The sequence below is a fragment of the Nelumbo lutea genome, chromosome 1 (assembly GCF_056320005.1).
Source record: "Nelumbo lutea isolate HS-2025 chromosome 1, American lotus-T2T, whole genome shotgun sequence".
NCBI classification, from domain to species: domain Eukaryota; kingdom Viridiplantae; phylum Streptophyta; class Magnoliopsida; order Proteales; family Nelumbonaceae; genus Nelumbo; species Nelumbo lutea.
Genome location: NC_142684.1, coordinates 101,280,892 through 101,299,386, shown reverse-complemented (window position 1 = coordinate 101,299,386; position 18,495 = coordinate 101,280,892). Strand labels below are relative to the sequence as shown.

At 36.4% G+C, this 18,495-nt stretch overlaps 1 protein-coding gene across 6 annotated transcripts; it reads right to left on the bottom strand.

Moving 5' to 3' along the window:
* Nucleotides 1-853: 853 nt before the first annotated feature.
* LOC148876439 (uncharacterized) lies at nt 854-17,948 on the bottom strand. Of its 6 annotated transcripts, none has more exons than XM_088966834.1 (16): nt 17,710-17,948; nt 16,161-16,570; nt 15,779-16,004; nt 15,376-15,621; nt 15,163-15,278; nt 14,653-14,751; nt 14,477-14,564; nt 13,034-13,263; nt 11,741-11,925; nt 11,342-11,541; nt 3,811-4,143; nt 3,587-3,688; nt 2,482-2,779; nt 1,826-1,974; nt 1,453-1,737; nt 854-1,140 (listed from the first exon to the last, which is right to left on the bottom strand). In XM_088966834.1, the coding sequence occupies exons 2-16, from the start codon at nt 16,412-16,414 to the stop codon at nt 949-951; spliced, it is 3,003 nt and encodes a 1,000-aa protein (XP_088822960.1). In that variant the 5' UTR covers nt 16,415-16,570; nt 17,710-17,948; the 3' UTR covers nt 854-948. The 6 variants fall into 6 exon arrangements, with proteins under 6 accessions (XP_088822960.1, XP_088822964.1, XP_088822961.1 ...); XM_088966838.1 differs by having other exon boundaries at nt 16,493-16,570; nt 17,580-17,925; XM_088966835.1 differs by having other exon boundaries at nt 17,580-17,923.
* Between the last annotated feature and the right edge of the window lie 547 nt (nt 17,949-18,495).

Sequence of the window (18,495 nt, the reverse complement as noted above, 5' to 3'; positions counted from 1 at the left end):
GACCTAAAGACAAAAATGATTCGGCCTCCGTATTGGTTTTTAAAACACTAGGCAACATGACTAGGGATGTCAATGAATCGGATTTACGTTGGATTCGTCCAAATCAGAATTAATTTGAACTTGTTGGACGAACCAATAAGACATTGAATTGGAGTTATACAATTTTAATGGTCCAAAGCATTTATTGGATTCGATTAGACCTGATCCATCCATAATAGTTTATATTGGATTGGGTTGGATTAAACCAATATCCAATTCATTGATAGAAGATAAGGATACAGGTATCAACGGATCAGGATTGGGTTGGAACCAATCTACAATAAAACCAATATGAACAGAGATTGGGCAGTCCAGATATTTGAATTGGAATGGTCAAATGGTTTAGAGTATTCATCGGATTGGATTGGACCTGATCCATCTATCCTGAACTCATATTGGACTGGATCAGATTGTACCAAATCCAGTCCAATTGGCACACCTACACATGACCAATATTTTCTTTTTCTTAGATGTGAATCCTAAAGCTCCTACTTTCAGCTTCTGTTTCTCTCTTGAGCATTTTGTTTGCTGAATTTCTTTTTTTTTTCATTCAATTTTGATTGCCTGTTTCTTGGGTAAATTAACAAAATTAGTGAAAGATGTCTTTGGTTGGTGTCCAAATGAAATCTAAACCATTCAAATGGCTACAAATATTTAATAAGAGGGCAGAAAAATAAAGGTACCTCTGGACGTTAGGTACATAGGCTAATCAAGGTGTCAATTGTCCAATAATACTACCCTCCATGAACATCGATTGGGGATTTTGGGTGTATTCTATTTTAATCCATCAAAATATTCAATTACAAAACCCTTATGTTCTCTGAACTTACCTCTTTTCACTATTAAGGAATGAATAGTTACAAAGATGTTACAGATGTGAATGACACAATGATCGAATATAAGTGCTAATCAATTTGTTTTCGAGACAGGAGACGCAGGAGTTGTTTTTTGAATAATAAAATGGTCAACAATTCTAACAGTAGAAACTGGGTCTTGTGGCAAAGCAGCTGCACACCATTTGCTAGGGAACTTCCTCAGATGGCTCTGTGGTTGTTTTGGCTCTCGATCCCAGTCAGGGTCAAGTTTCCATTCCTTAGGAACCTGCAAATCAAGACGAGTAAGCTATATTCGAAATTCCAGTCCAGCCATTTTGAAGACTCTTGCTCAAGGGACTCGATTTTTTTGTTGTTATGTCTAGGTAATGCCTGGGGTTTCTCTTCACCCGTTGTGTTGTAATTTTGTTTTGGTTCGTTTTGTGTTGCTTTCCCTTATTATCAAAAAAAAAAAAAAAAATCCAGTGCTGGCGCCTAGTTTATGAGGTTGGGGCAAAGTGAATTCTCACAAACCTTTTGACGCTTTTAAGTTTGCTTTCTTACTAATTGTCACCACCAGGTATGCTAGGTAGATTATTACCTTATCAACTGCAAGAGTGAAGACTTCAAGGTCACCTTCAGGTGTGATGTGGCAACGGGTGAAGGCCTTATAATTTGCAATTCGAAGTGATGAGAAGGCTTCATCGAAGTGAATGTGGAGCCAATTAATGCAGATGTACAAATAGCTGCCAAACACTAAGGAGACCACAGGAGTTGAGAAGACCCAGAAATAAAGGAAAACAGATGCATAGTAGATGATGGCACCCCCACGTGACAGTGATTCCATCCCCTGCTTGCAGATGGTGCTCCTGGTGACAGCCATGACCTGAAAGTTTCTCCCAGTGGATTTAGTGTGGTTAATAGGATACAATGAGAAAGTTTCAGGAACAAAAGGAGGATTTCTAAATTCTCACCTCTGGAACATCAAATGCTGACATCAAATACTTTATACATGCTGGGTAAAGGCCAAATGTCCATTGTTCTATACGAGCCCGGAGGCCAGTTGGGTCTGGAAAGTGCTCACTCTCAACTGAACGGTACCATTCATATAATGTGTGATATCCTGAAACAAACTTGTCAGACATTAGCACCTTACAATTAGAAGAGTACTAGAATCTATAATAGTTGAAAATTACAAATTTCTGAAAGAAAGCAGATTATTTAGGGAACTCCTCTATTTTAAATGAAAACAGAAAATTGTACTCCCACCAGATCAGTCTGCATATCAATTTATCAAGTCAAATGGTAAAATAATTACATTCATACTGAGGCTACTTTTCCAGAAAAATACCTCTTTTTTATGGATCAGAAAAAAAGTGATCATCTTACATTGTTTCTCATAAAAATGCATTTTCATCCTGAACAAGTCCATGCTGACAAAGTGATACTTCTTATTTAGATGCTCTCCTTTTTCCTACATTTTATGCTTTCTTTACCTTTCAGAATCTGATATTTGGAATACACAGAACTTTTTGTTTTTTATCCAACTATCACTTAATGAGAGAGAGAGTGTGACACATTAAGATACACATTAGCACATAGAAAACATAAAATCAAGCACAACACAAACCTGAAGTTGCTAAGAGCCGATGGCGGATGCATGTTTCAATACCCAATTCCAACAACAACATGAGAATGAGAGCTGCAGCCATGTGTGCAGAAACATGAAGAATCCCAATTATAACCCGTTTCTTCCTTGACATTTTTGATGGAACAAAAAAAAATGCCACCAATAATAATAGCAGGGTTCCTGTTGAAGACACATACGAGTGTTCCAACATGTACATAAATGCTTGCCAAACTGTCCTAAAGAAACTCTTCAGGTGACCAGAAAAAGAATCCTCCTGCAAAATGTGGTCAAGCCTACACTGGAAAATGCAGAAAGAAAAAATGTCAATTACATCCAGTTGGCTACATCTTAGTAGTAAAGTATGCAATACTAATTTCTTGCTGACAAACCATGATTCGTGGAAGCCTCCCTTACCTGAATACTTCAAAATGGGCATCAACTTTAGTGCAAAATATATGTACAGCACCTTGTCTATGCCAAGTCTTTGCTGTATCTGAGTAACATAGGTATAAACAGATACAGGTGTTCTGGTTTGACATGAAATAAGGTGACAGACACAGTGAGGCCCCAATTTGTGTCAAGAAGAGCACTTTGTTGGTATGTGCTTAACAATGTTGCATGGACAAGGACTTGGGAGCAAAAATCGGAAGCATATACAAGAGTCTGACTTGAAAAGACCAAAAAGCATGGACTCGTGTACATGTCTACAGAAAAGTATATTCTATTAAGATGACCCATATTTTCCAAATTTTAACATTATATAGCTGTAGAAAGAGGTCCAAAATGTTGTATCCATCACCAGCATTTTCTGGGAAAAATGGCATTCATTGCATGCATTAGAAGCTAGGAGAAAAGGATAGTATTCCTCAATAATCCATGCTGATGCATGTTGAACACAGACACAAGGACACTTCATCCGTTAAGGAGAGTACATGCAACACTGGTTTATAGGGAGAGGTCCACTATATCATAGGTTAGAAGAAGATAAAGAAAGCCAAGGAGCTAAAAGAGAACAATTCTTCTATGAAGGATAAAACCTTGGGAAGCAGCATCAAGTCAAGAAAAATGAATAATTAGAAACTTGGTATAAATGTATATAACTCACCTGTGGGAACATAGAAAAGACTAATAGAAAGTATATGATGCCACCAATGAAGTCAAATTGCCAGTTTTTCTTGCGGAATTTCAAAATATTCCCCAGCGCAATCTATACAAATTTACAAACAGAATGCATTATTTTAGAACTGAATCCAATTAGGAAACCTTCCATTACAGAAAAGTTTGCATAAATTCATTTAAGGTCCCAAGAGGAAAGCTAAAAAAACTCACTCTGCTAGAATCTTCAAAAGAAGGATATGCAGCTTTGCATTCATAGGACGCTCCATAGAATTTGTTAAAGTTGCTAAATACATGAGTAGGATGTAAGAAAGCCCCACCACAACCATTGACAAGCAGATGCTGTAGATAAACAGGCTTATCTGATGAAACAACCGAATGGCGCATGTAATGATGAAGGTCCCCAGCCATTCGAAGCTTACACCTCCCCTTCAGATAATCACGTATTAAGTGAGAGACATTCTTACCAGAGATATCATTCCAGTACCAATCATGAAGCCAATTGGGCTCATGTGTCATAATAATCACAGAGTCGTCCTCTTGAACCTGGGGAACACTATAAATAGTTCATAATCGACCAAATATACAAACCACATTATTTATAACGCTAACTTAGCAGAAAACATGCAGAATACTTAACATGTTTTTATTTTTTATTTTTTTTCTAGATTAATGCCAATATTAGTAGAATCACATTATAAGTGGATCTAACAAATGATATTAGAACACAAGCATGGAAAGAGATGAAACCTCAGCTTTTCAAAATAATTTCTCAAACATCATGGTAAGCAGTCCATCAAATAATAGATTAATAGTAAATGGTTATGGCATTTTAGAAAGGACATGGGAGTAAAAATTCTGGCTGGGATAATAACATTGCAATTAAGGTACCATGCATGTGGAGAGGATTGACCAGCTCATTTTAAGAATTATGATCTAAACAAGCCAAGGTTTCCAATGTGGGAAAGGGATAAAGAACAATATTCTGGGGTAATATTTGATACATGGGGATGCGACAAAGGCCAACTTTCCAGATTTTTATTAGGTTGCTACCTCAAAAGGGACTTCTTTTATAAGTAAAGTAAACAAAGTATTTATTGAATATCAAGGAGAATAGGCATTACAAGCATCCCACAGAGAAGCACGAGGTGTTACCTCTCGCACAAAAATTTAAAAAGATAGTGACAAATATCAATTACAACCAAGCCCAATACAAGCTGTCCCTATTTACCCCTTGTTTAGCTAACCCATCTGTCATAGCATTAGTTGTTCTCCTAATCCAAGAGATTTTCACGTTCATGTTTCTGGTTATCCATCTAAACCTTTTCATCTCATCCCTAAAACACCTGATTATAGACTCTGGATCCTTCAGCCATCCTATCACCAGTTTTGTCCCTTCAACCTCCACATTTATTAGGCCCATCTCACTTGCTATTTGTGCCCCTCTCATAGCTGCAAGTAATTCCGCCCTAAAATCTTCCACTCCCACAGGACCACAAAATAGCGCAATGATAATCCCTTCTTTATTTCTCAGCACCCCTCTTATGCCTAAAGCGCCCAAGTTGCCTTGACTACGCCCATTGAAGTTTAGTTTCACATAGTCTTCAGTTGGGATTCCCTTAAAATCTTTTCTCTCTCTTTTTTGGAAGAGCTTCTTGCCAATGCCTCCCAATTTCTCCAAATATCATCAAAGAATCCAGGGTTCTAAGCCAATGCATCGCCCTCAGCAATACACAATCTCTTACTGCTTGTATGCTTCTCTCTTTCCAGATTAAATTCTGTTACTTCTTTCCTCCCACAGAATCCATATTATCACTGTTCTAGCACTTCTCCACATAATCCTTCCCTTCCTTTTAGGCCAGACAAAGGTAGAAGGATCAAAAAGCTTATCTACCTCCTTTGGCAAGGACCACCTGCAACTAAACAAAGAGAAAAGCCAATCCCAAATTTCTACAGAAAAAGGACAGGATATTAGTAAGTGGTAACAATTTTCTTTTTTTATCAATAACAGAATTTCATTTGAAATATTTAAAAATTACAAGATAGGGAGAGGTGAACTTTCTTAACTCTCCACAGGCTAAAATCCATTACAATTGAGCCTAAAAAAATTGGTTCCTCCCCACCCCTTGTTTTTCTAAGACATCAACAAGACCATTTGCTGCCATTTAAACCCCACTGAACTGCACTTCCATATCTTGAGCCATCCACTTGAATTTCTTTTTTTCATTATTGAAAATCCAAAAACCTTTTCTTCCTTTTGCAACCATTCCAATACCAGTTTTGAATCACCTTCTATAATCAGCTTTCTCACATTCAAATCTTTTGTCTTTAGAAGTCCTTCCATGACAGCCATAACATCATCCCTTAGGGAGCCACCTACTCCAATTAGGCCTGAATATAGACCAATGGTCTTGCCTTCGCCATCCTAAACACCCCCCCAATACCTGATGGGTCTGGATTTCCTGCACTACTCCCATCAAAGTTCAGCTCGATGTAGACAACTATTGGAGGAGACAAAGCAGGGTTTATATTGGATTTGTGGCAATCAGAACTAGCCACTTCCTTCCATTTGTTCATGATATCACCTGTTGAGAAATCAGCAAACATCTTCATAGATTTTACCCAATGAACCGCTCTCACCATAATGCTTTCAATGACAGCTTCTCTTCTTCTTTCCTTGTCTAAGACTAGTCTTGCATTTCTTTCTTTCCATACAGTCCAGCTCACCAGCCGCCCTTACACATCTCCATAACACTCGCCCCCTTTTCTTTGGCCATCTCAAGAAAGTAGAAGCAAATAAGCTTTGCATATTAGCCAGGGGGGACCACCTACACCCTAACAACGAGAAAAACCACTCCCAAATAAAAGCTACAAAAAGGGAAGGAGATCAATAAGTGAAAGCAAGTTTATCCACTAGCCTTACACATAACACACCAGTGTGGGGATAAGTGCCTATTAGTTCTTTTGCTTTGGAGTAAATCCCAAGTACTAATTCTTTCCAGTAAAACTTCCCAACAAAAACCTTCAACTTTCGGAGGGATGGGGTTACCTCATACCTCCTTCACCGAGAAAGGTATCCCCAAAGAGTCAAAAGGTAGAATCGGTACCTTAAAGAAGAGGCAAAAGAAAAGACAACAAAGGAGGATAGGGTCCAAATACAACTGTCAAGTTTGGATGAATCCAAGTAAACCCCATTAAGGATATGAAGCAAGTCCAAAACATAATCAATTTCCAAATCCCTCACACCCCTCCTCAAACCTAAATCCCAATCAACACCATTCGCCAAGCTTGAAGGAACCACGAAAGAGGAGATAGGTTTACCTTTATATCTTGACAGGGCAAAAACAGGGGGAATTTTTCTTTCAAAGATAGATTACCCACCCACACCAATTCCCAAAATTTTATAAGGTTACCAGAACAAAGGTCATACCTAACAAAAGATAGGAAAGATGAGAGGATAGCATGGATGGCCTTCCAAGGAGAGGCTCTAGTATCCTCCATCAGTAATTCAGCATCCTAATCATCAGTTTCAAGCCTATGGATGCCAATCACTATCTTAGCCCAAAGCTTGTCCTTATCGACAGGAAGCCTCCAAAGCCACTTTCCCAATAAAGACATTCCTCTTTCGTAAATTGCCTAAACCCAACCCACCAAACTTCTTGCTTCTACTCACCATTTCCCAACTAACTCTATGGTCTTTTCCTCCTCCCCTGGTTCCCACAAGAAGTCCCTCACCAACTTTTCCAATGTAGCTTTTATTAATGTGATCCTTCACCTTAAAGACATAAAATAGCTTTTCTTCCAAAATGTAAGTCTCTTAACAAATCTTTCTACTACAGGGTCCCAAAAGCTGTTCTTTTTTGAATTATCCTCCAAAGGAAGTCCTAAATACTTCAGCGGCCATTATGACACCTCACATCCCAAGATGTTTGCATGCTCCATTATCTCCCCTTCTTCCATATTAACACCCACAATGCAACATTTGTCTAAGTTCACCTTGAGATTGGAAATTAACTTAAAAAGTTATACTATCAACTTGAGATTCCTAATCCAGTATCATCTGCACATTGCAAAATGTGTAATTGAAACATTGCCACGACCAACCTTCCAACCCCTCAACAACTCATGTGAGCCTGCCCTAGCAATAAGCATTTTGAGGACCACAACAATCAGAGTGAAAAGAAAGGGAGATAGGGGATCTCCTTGTCTAATCCCTCTTAAGGTTGGGAAGAAGTCCACTATAGTTCCATTCACCAACAAAGAGTAATGATAGGTCTTAATGCATCCTCTTATCCATTTACACCATCTCTCCCCAAATCCAAAATTCCTCGCAACTTCCAACAAGGACCAATCCACCATATCATAAGCTTTCTCCTAATCAATTTACAAAAAAAGCCTTTCTTCCAAGCTCTTTTGAAATCCTCCACACATTCATTAGCAATTAGGATTTGGTCAATTATTTGCCTACCCCTTACAAAAGCACCCTGATTTGGAGAGATAATAAAAGGGAGAGCAACCCTAATCCTCAAAGATAAAGACCTTAGCTATAATTTTATAGAGACTGGTCACCAAGCTAATGGATCTAACTCACGAAGATGTGTTGCATCACTTTTCTTTGGTACCAAAGCAATGAAAGTCAAATTAAGGCCTAGATTAGTTACTCCTATTTCATAAAACTCCTCAAACACTCCCAACAGATCTTCCTCCATAATATCCTAGCAACCTTGGTAGAAGGCCATTGTGAAACCATCTGGTCTTGGTGCTTTTCATCTATCCATGGAGGAGACGGCCTCCCTAATTTCCCCTACTCAAATCTCCTCTCCAATCAGCTCTTCATTTCACTTGGGATCCTCGACCAATCAATCCCCTCAAGCCATACTCTTTCCCTTAAAGGTCTTATGTAGATTGATCTAAAATGTTCTTTAAAAGCCCCTGCTATCTCATTTTGATGTGTTAAAGAAACCCCATCAGCCACTAATCTTGAGATATTATTCCTCTTCTTCTAACAACCATTGCATAGAAAAATTTGGTATTTCTATCCCCCTCCTTAATCCACTTATGCCTTGATTCTGTCTCCAACTTATTTCCTTCTTATGGAGAACATCTTCCAATTGCTTCCTCAAGGATCATCTTGTTTCTTTATCTCTTTCATCAAAGGTATCCCTCTCCTTTTTATCTAATTCCTCAATTTGGTTAATCAATGATACCTTCCTCTCTTTAATCCTCCCAAACTCCAGAATGCTCCACTCCTTGATTTTGGACTTTACGTCTTGCAACTTCCTATGAAATCTCATCCCTCTCCATTCAACTCTTGGGTTGCTCACCCCCCACCACTCTCTAATCTTTTGAATGAACCCCAGATGACACAACCACATGTTTTCAAACCAAAAGGGAGGTGGTCCTTTTCCAACAAGATCCTCCTTGCAAATGGAGATTCTTCATTGGATTTACATAGATTTCACCAATTTGGGGATAAGCATAAGAGAGGTCTTCTTTTTTGTAGCATGTCAATGGTGTTGATCTTCTTGCGGTACACCTCAAAAGGGACTTAATAAAGAAGTTTGAAACAATTCCCAAATTACTGTTTTATGTCTTTGAGCATGCAAGGATCCTTTGATTAGGTCCCTATGAAAAACTGATTGTTATGAATATCATATCAAAGCCACTTCCCCCACCTCATCACTAGTATTCTTGGTATTAGTATGAGGGTGGGTATTCTCTCCACATTATAACTTTATAAGTAAAAATTACTACTTGTTTGGCTTTTCATGAGTGCATGTGATGAACTTATGATCCTTTGCCACTTCACCTTCTCCCTCATGTTGTTCAAATTCTATACAGTTACAGATTGATTGATACTTAACCCCTCCTATTTTGAAAACCATGCTATGATCAGGGTTTAGAATGCTGGTTTCAATGGAAATATCAACCACTTAAAAATAAGAAATTTGTCAGGAATATTGGAAATTCCATGTAGATTTATTGGAAATATTTCATAATGTTATAAATATTAACCTATGAAAATATTTATTAATAAAGGTCATTACCTAATGTTGATCCTAGCTATCTATGCTCTTGAGGAGGATGGACTAGATATAGACCTAACCTTTGGCACTTTTTTATTAATATATTTTTTAATTATAAAAGGGTATATTCTTTTAAATGGTCACATCATTATAAATTAATAAAAATAGTGCTTTTAAAATGATTATACCATTTTAAGATGGCATCTTCCTCCACTTAGAATAAACTAAAAGGTTTAAAAAATTATAATATAGTACTATAGTGGATTATGTTTTGCTTAAGATAAAAGCTATGATTTTTATATAAATATTCTTCTTATGCTATGATATTGTTTATCCTTCATAAAAGTACAAAATATTAAAGCATCGACTATATTTTATTAAATTATATACAACTGAAAATATTTTATAAAGGAAAACAAAAAGAGAAAGAGTCGTCTATAATGATAAACATGAAAATATAATGGGTTTAAAGACAATATAATCACATTAAAACAACATATATGTGAACTGAAAATCTATTATTAATATAATTAACAAAGTAAATTTGCTGAAAATATATTAAAGATTGTAATGTATATACTGAGTACTATGTCAAGATATGTTCCAGTAATAGTTTGTGTCAGTACCCATAGAAATGCAAATTTGTTGTGGAAACACTAGAAAATGTGTAGACGCTTCAAATCATGACCATGATGAAAAGCTGTATACTCATCAATCATGTCATGGAAACAACCTTAAAAGGCTCTCTACTCTTGATTTTTGATGACCATGCCATCCAAAAAGCATATGAAAGGCTTAAATTAATAAAGGCTTCAGCAATTAAAGAAAAAAATTCAAGAACTAAAGGCATAATTATTTTTAATCTAGACTGATGCACAGGAATTGGATTTAGTGCAAAAAGATCTGAAAGCACACAATTTGATAGAAGTCTATGGCCTTTGATAGAGTGGAAATGTGTTCATGTCTTCAATGTAGGATAAAACTAAGGTAAGCCTCTCTAGCCTTTAGATGATAATGGCTAAGATGATTAACTATGGCCAAGATATAAAGTAACACTTCAGAATTTCAATTAGAATTAGCATCTATAGACATTTAGATACCTATAGGACCAGACCAACATATCTTTTTCAAGACATCATTCCTTTTTTTTACTTGTATATAATGCTAACAGCATTAAAGACATAGGCTTCACATGGTATAGTCTTAGGAAAATAAATCAGAGGCCATAAGATGGTTTCAGACTATCATGGTACAGGATGCTCCTTCAGAGTGTAGTCAATCAAGGGGCTCACCGATCAACATATTCAGTCTAGGGATAACATATCACCATGACAACTAAAATATCAAATGACATAATAGGGTGCCAAATTGCTATTCAGCTATAAAAATAAAGGCAAATTAAGGAAACAATATCATTTGATAGCAAACAATGATCATGTACTTTTCCAGCATACTGTAAATTTTAAAGCAAGTGTGTGTCAGTCAAATTGTTGGCTGAACCGCACTGTAAAAGGCCAAATCTCTAACCATTTTAATTACACAAATTGGTGAAAAACTAGTACTATAACAAGAAACTATTTGTTTATGTTCAAAATTAATTAGAACCAACATCAATTTCATCTATTCATGTTATATGCAAATGCAATTCGGCCTATCTGTGCATTGAAACCATCTCCTGAAGGTATAAGCTGGTATCAAAGCAAATTCATAGATAATACCTTTTCTTTTGTTAGTTCAGAGAAGAATTTGAATTGGTACACATCAATGTCACAATGAAGAGCTTGGTCAAGACCAAATATCCACCATCCTTTTGGAAGCTGCAAAGCAAAATAACTTTTTCTCTGGGGTAAAAACCACCCACCCAACCAACTTTTATGGCATATATACCTCATAAAAGTATGAAGTCCATCAAACCAATCTGCAACAAAGTGAACCTCAGATAGATAAACTTCATAACAATAATCTTTACTACATCAAGACTGAGAACAGATTATCAATTAAGGGAGTGAGAATTACTACAACTATTACACAGAGAAGTCAACCGATTAAAACAACAATTGGTGATAAATATCCATAAATTTATTTTAAGAAAATTCAGGCAGAAAGCTATCACCAACCGTGGTTTCCAGGAATAATAAAACACTGAGGTCCCTCATAGCACTTCAGTTGAGACGCTGAACAAGGTAATTCTGGCTTGTTCACAGCTATATGCTCTGGTTTATACCAAGATGGCGGCTGGAGAGCATACTCAAAAGGGCGAAAAAGACGCTTCTCATAAGTAAATGCAGAAGGATTAGGGTATCTGCAAAAGGCAGTAGAAAATTAATTTCATACCAGAAAGTTAAAGAAATCGATGGCATTATATAGTAATGCAGCTTTCTCAAATCTTACTGATCAAAAAATAAAATAAAATAGAACTTTGTCAAATCTTGTCAACAAAATATAAGTTTAATTGGCTAATGTATCTGTTTAACAAAATTGGATCAACTGATCGTGCACATGACAAACATCAAATACATGGAGCATATAAAAAAACAACCTGGTCTCAGCATTAAACCCTAGAGGAGCTTTTATGTCCCTTGGGTTAATGGAATTAGAGCATGAGAATGATCAAGAGATTGGTTAGGATGGAGTTAAAAATTTGCAGTCGAACATCAAGATATCATAAACCTGGAATTCTCAGCTGGGCATATTGGAAAAATGACAGTAATCATTAATTGTAGCCAATTTATCTGAGCATTTATTACATCATTCAATGAAGATAAGGGGACATTAGATAACAATTAAATTGGCTGAACTGAATGACTTATTGTCTTGCCTTTTAGTAAATAAATTATTAAGGAGGTTGTAAGCTCCTTAATGGCAGAAGCTGAAATTGGGTTGTTTACTACCCTTGAGTATTTTATTACTCAATTACTTTACCCACTAAAAGACAAAAATTAAGCTATTCGATTCAGCCATTTCAGTCAATATCAAATGGTCCTTAAGTGTTAAGGTAAGAAGAGTAAACTTGGTAAATTTCTGTAGTGTTTTTGTGAGGATAAAATTCCTTCAGATTGCCAGTTTTCTGAAAATTGACAGGTTTGAAATCAGTCTAAATCATCAATGTTTATTGATTCAAAGCCTTTTAGCTTGAATCCTCAACATTCTAGATCACCCAAATAGAGGTTTGAAATTTGGCCATATAACAATTATTTGAGATTCAGATATTAACTTCATCAAAGTTACAATAACTATTCCTTTCTATTATCATCCATATAGGAAATCATGGTACTTGTACAATTAGATCACAGAAAACAACATAAAATGGGCAAGCATTCCATTGATGGGTAGCTGATCAAGTACTGGTCTTTTGTAATTCAATTTCTTCCCCTATAAGGAGCATAAATGGGAAAGAAGGACCAACTTACGCAAGATCCCCTCCAATAAGAAGCAAGTCTCCACGTGGTAGGACAAGCACAGATTCATCATTATAGAGACGAAGAGAAGGCTGGGCAAGTAGTCGAGCAATAGCATAGGATGAGTTTCCACCATCTCCTGTATCAGCCATAAAGTCAAACCACATATCTTCCTTTTCACTAAAATGATCATATAAAAGAGCGCCTTCTTCAACACCATGTTCAACCTTGCTCATTGCAGCCTGATATAAAAGAAAGGAATTTCTGAAATATAAATTGTATTCACATAATAGAGCTATCTTGCAGAAAACATTAAAAAAGAGAAGAATATGCTTTTCACAAAAGTCATAAAAAACCATAAAGTTCAGTGTATTACTCATTTGAAAAAAAAAAAGATAAAAACATAAAATGTAACAAAAAAGAACACATGGAAAAACATATATTTGGCAAAACGAGAGAGAGAGAGAGAGAGAGAGAAAGAGAGATTCACAGACATTACTAATAAGAAACATATAAACATTTCATTTATTAATTGATTCAAGTCAAATAAAAATTATAAGATAATTGTGCTGAAATACTAAAATAGTTTAAAACCCCAGGGCCATAATAAAGCTTAGTGCAAAAAAATAACATACTTAGAAATCTTGATCTAAATAATTGCTCTAGAAAGGAAATTCTCTCTAGAGAAGTTGCACAAATTTTCTTTTGGACCTCCACAGGTAAAAATTCAAAATATACAGAGATGAGAGAAAAAAAGAATATAGTATTAAAAATAAAATGGATTAAATTATTAATAAATTTTTATAAAAGCATAGATTTATTCCTTGAGGTCAATGCACAATTATCACAACTTAAGATTCCATTTGTGTAGGTATATATATAGATATAGAGGTATTATTTAATATTCAGAGTTTCTTAGTAGTAATTATATGTATTATGGCCTTCTCTAAAGCTCCTCACATCCTCAACTCTTTTGTTTATGTGATCATTTATTCAATTATATGTTTTCTCTGCATAATACTTCTACTATGCATGTTTCTATATTTTTCATCGCTTAAGCCTCATGCCTAGAGGCTCACACCTCATGCATACAAAGTTTCATGAAAATCTTCCAATTATAATTTTAGTAAAGACAACATTAAAATTCTGTTAAATCCTCTTACACCATTAGATTCTATCCAGAACATTATGTTGTCTTCTACATCCTTGTTAATGAATCGCAGTTAAGACCACATATTAGCTCTGAATGGACTTTTTCCCCTTTCTCTCCAACCACAACAATACTAATTATCCTTACTTTCAAAAAAGTGTGTATGTACTATAAGAGATGTTTCCTGAGTTTCGAAAAACTGGGAGGTAGGCTTATAATGGTTGAAGCCAGGTTTTTTTCTTAGTTTTTTTACTATTTACAGTAGGAAAAAGGGAATTTATTACAATGGATATAATGAAATATACCTGCATCATACGCATATCAAAACGACCAACAAATACAGTTACAGATACCAGAAGGTCAAAAACTGTCTTGAAGAGATCAGTAGACGTCCTGCAACATATCGCTGCCAGTGCTGTCAGGATTGGTAATGAACCTCTTTTCTTCATGTAAAAGATGATCAGAATTAACTAATACATACCCCGAATACCAAGGAACCATATCCAAGAAATCAGGTTTTAATTGCTTCTTCTTCAATTTCTCATATTCCTCAACTGACACAGGATGAGTAAGAGTCCATCTGCCAATTTCCAAGATCATGAATAAATAAGTAAAGCTATTGATGGCTATGGTGTCTGAGTTAACTAATAAGGATTAGGATAGTTAGTGATGGCAAGTGATCAGGAAAAAAAAAGATCTGTATTGATAGTTGTGACAAAAAGTACATAAATATAGATTCCAAGTCAGCTAAATTGCAGGATCTTGTCCATCTGCACATCCTGAGATTTTCCTAGACCAGATATAAGATGGTCAAAGTAAATCTACTTGATAGTATAAATTATCCAATCAGGCTAGTTTGCAGTAGGTAATTTTTAGATGAAATGGTAGAAGAGTACCTAATGCAAACATAAACCTTCCTCTGATCTTTGTAAGTCCAACAAAGTCAGAATTTACAATATTTTGCATAGTAAAAATATAAATCACTACATACCCTGTAGATCGTTCCACCACATAATTGGCAATGTATAAACCTATAAATGTAGCCCACAATGAATATATGGGAGAGATTTCATCTGAAGGACCAGCACATGACCCATTGCAAGCTAACTGAAAACAGAAAAATGAGTAGAATAAGATGAACAGAAAAGGTGGCACACTCAAAACACAAAAGATCCTACCAAGGGAAACTATCATCCATGTATACCTCCCCATAGATAACCCACTTGGACAAAAATGGGTAATCACTGGCAGAACCAACTGGAGCAAACCAAGATGAGCAAACCTGATCCTTCAACTCATTCATACGGAGGAACTTTGCCAGCCATGTATTTCTCTCTTCTTTCTTCCAAAAAGAAAACCAACTAGAATTTTTCCTTACAAAAGTTTTCTCCCTCAAAATAGCACGGTTGCCACAGTGGCTATAAAATACACAACAGGCTATACTTATCACCTGCATAAGGATAAGGATATTTTTTTAGCACATAAAGTATGCATTAGGATAAGAAAATCAAGACAAGGATAAGATTCACCTGTGGAACCATCAGAAATTAAATTTAAATTAAAACAAATGTTAACGGTGAAATGCCAAAAGAAGATACAGTGCTTACTACACAATTTTGGATAATGGCCAAGATTTCTGGCTGTTTTCCCGCCACACGAGCAACGAATCCAATATACCAGAGACCAAGAAATAAAATATGGAAAACAAGAAGAAACAGAATAGATGAGACATATATTGTCAAGAATAGAGAGAGATTCATCCTCATATCCACTCCCATTGATTGAAAACTTGGAAGATGATATAGAGCTGCAATTAAGATCCAAACTATGTACCTGGAAAGAAATCAACACCTAAAGTTAGCAACACCAACTGCTACCCTACCACTGAAGTAACTCCCTGAAGTTATAAACTAAATAAGAACAACAAATAAGGACTAGAAACGCAAAATCAATTGCAGATACTTATGGTCTTTAGAGAATATCACATACCACCTACTGAAGTTTGAATAGCTTGGTTTAATTGTCTTCCCTATAAATGGAGATGAAAAGAAGTAGAAAAAACCAAGTAAACATGTGTACATTGACCACCATTTGATATTGTTGTCTAACTTCTGTATAAGTGTATGCATGTTATCAGATGATATAAAGAATAAACACCCCACCACTACTGCAATTATAGCATGACGTGAATGTTCATGTGGATATGGATATGCAGGAGTCAGAATCATCCTGACCCTCTCCATTTTGAGAATATCCAGTAAACCAAGAGACTACTAATTGGAGCCCATCAACCACTTCTACAGCTGTTCACGTTAAATTACTTGCTTCAAATACTTGCAGATGAACTGAACCCAGTTGGTTGCACAACCAGCCTAAGTAAAAGCTCTCCAACCTTGAGTCTGAATCCACATACAAAATCTATAAGAGAATAATCTTCATACCAGTAAGATCAGTCTACAATTCCAGGTGCAAATGCGGAAATTTAAAATAGTGAATGCACTTTTAACATGGGTACAAATTCAGTTAGAATGTAAGAACAATTACACACAGTATCCATATATGAAGATCAATTTGGTATCCGGTGCATTAGTGCTGGTATGATCTCACTCATACATAGGTCAATTTATACACTGAAAATAATATAGAAAACAAATACCTCCCAAGTGATCTATTCTTCAAACATTTACTGAGCTCACATTCATAGTATCATCCCACTCAAACATACATCAACATCTAGGGAACTTTAAAATATGATACTTAGCCATCAAACTAAATTGATGGTTGAAACATGGAGGAGAATAGCAACTCAACAGCCTCGCAGCCTTGTTGGACTCAACAACAAGAACGGCCTGAAGAATGCAATTTTTCTCTTATTCATGTAGGCTGAACTGTTTTGGGGAGACCTATTTGTATCGTGTCACATCATCAACGAAATATTTTTTAGTAAATAATGCATTTAAGAAGAGCGGTAAATGAACAGAGATTCTAACCAAAACCCAACCGCCACGTTGCACTAATGTTATTCAGGTAAACGGCCAGAATGTCTTAAGGAAAGGTTTTAAGTATTAGCACATCACCATTACCACCAGTACTACTTAGAGTTGCATAACAAAATTCTTATATCAATTTCATGTAACGATTGTGAGGTTTTCTCCTTAATTGAGATGGTTCAAAGTTCTTAAGCACTTACAGGAGATCAGACTAGGGCTTTAATTCAGAGGTGTTTCAAACAGGAAATAACATAGAGGGAGAAAACCAGAGACCAAGACCCAGAGCAAACAATAGGGTTCTCCCCCAATGTTGAACTCTATAGAGTCTAGACCAAACCAAAACCCAAAAGGAAAGTATATAATAGAAGAAAACAAAAAGTGAACACACACACACAGAGGACATGATTGCTTCGCATACCAAATTACTGCTTAAAAGAAGCCAATCTTTCCAGCTCCAGTTTCCAGTTCAAAGAAGCAACCTCCAATCGAATATATAATGCATAAAGATGTAAACTTGCGAGGGGAGAGAGAGAGAGAGAGAGAGATACCTGAACGAGGGAAGAAGAGATACGAGAAGGAGAAATGGAAAGGGGGGAGCATGTGAGCTTTTAAGAGAAGGAAATTGGATTTCTCAGAGCGGTTTGGCTTTGGCATCGCAAAACGGCATATTCTCGTCCCCCATTCATGTTCGCTTCCGATTTCCAACTTCCACAAGACTCCTCTTCCTTTTTCTCCTTTTCTCTCTCTCTCTCTTTGTTAATTGTTGGTCTCATTGTGTATTCAATTCTCTGTTTAACGACTGCCTCCTTCCATTTCTCTTCGCGAACCGGAGGGTAACTAGCCAATCATAATACGCCTCGTCATCATTTCGGTGGATCCCATATTATGGAGATGATGTGGTGACTTGTGAATGGTCCAGTATCACGAGTAGAACCATAGAGAATTCGACCGCTAACAGTTTCTGTGGTAGGTGAATGGTGGACCCACCTCCTGCTTGGCGAGTAGCTGCTCCTCCCATTGTCACGCAGATGCATGCAATCATCTGATCCTGACGGTTCACTTTATTTTGGCTAACCGTCTGAGTCCACACACCCATCGTACGGGTTAACTTTGGCTGTTGGGGGCGGGGCGCCAACAGCCTTTCTGTCGAGAGAATTTCTCGGTTGGGCACGTTCACGGCAGTTCACCGTTTACGAGCATGCTTTTGCTTTTACTCAAAATAATAAAGTTTTTAAAATTGATCCGAAGAACGAACTGATTAGGGTCTGGTTTCTGAGTCGAATGGTCTAATCATTCAAACCAAATAGGCAGTCCGTTCTGATAAAAAATAAAAA

Coding starts and splice junctions, on each gene's coding strand:
- LOC148876439 (XM_088966834.1), bottom strand. CDS start 16,414: ATGGAGAGGGTCAGGATGATTCTGACTCCTGCATATCCATATCCACAT. Junction 16,005..16,160: donor TATTCAAACTTCAGTAGGTG/GTATGTGATATT, acceptor ATTTCTTTCCAG/GTACATAGTTTGGATCTTAA. Junction 2,780..3,586: donor TCTTTTCTATGTTCCCACAG/GTGAGTTATATA, acceptor TGCATTTTCCAG/TGTAGGCTTGACCACATTTT.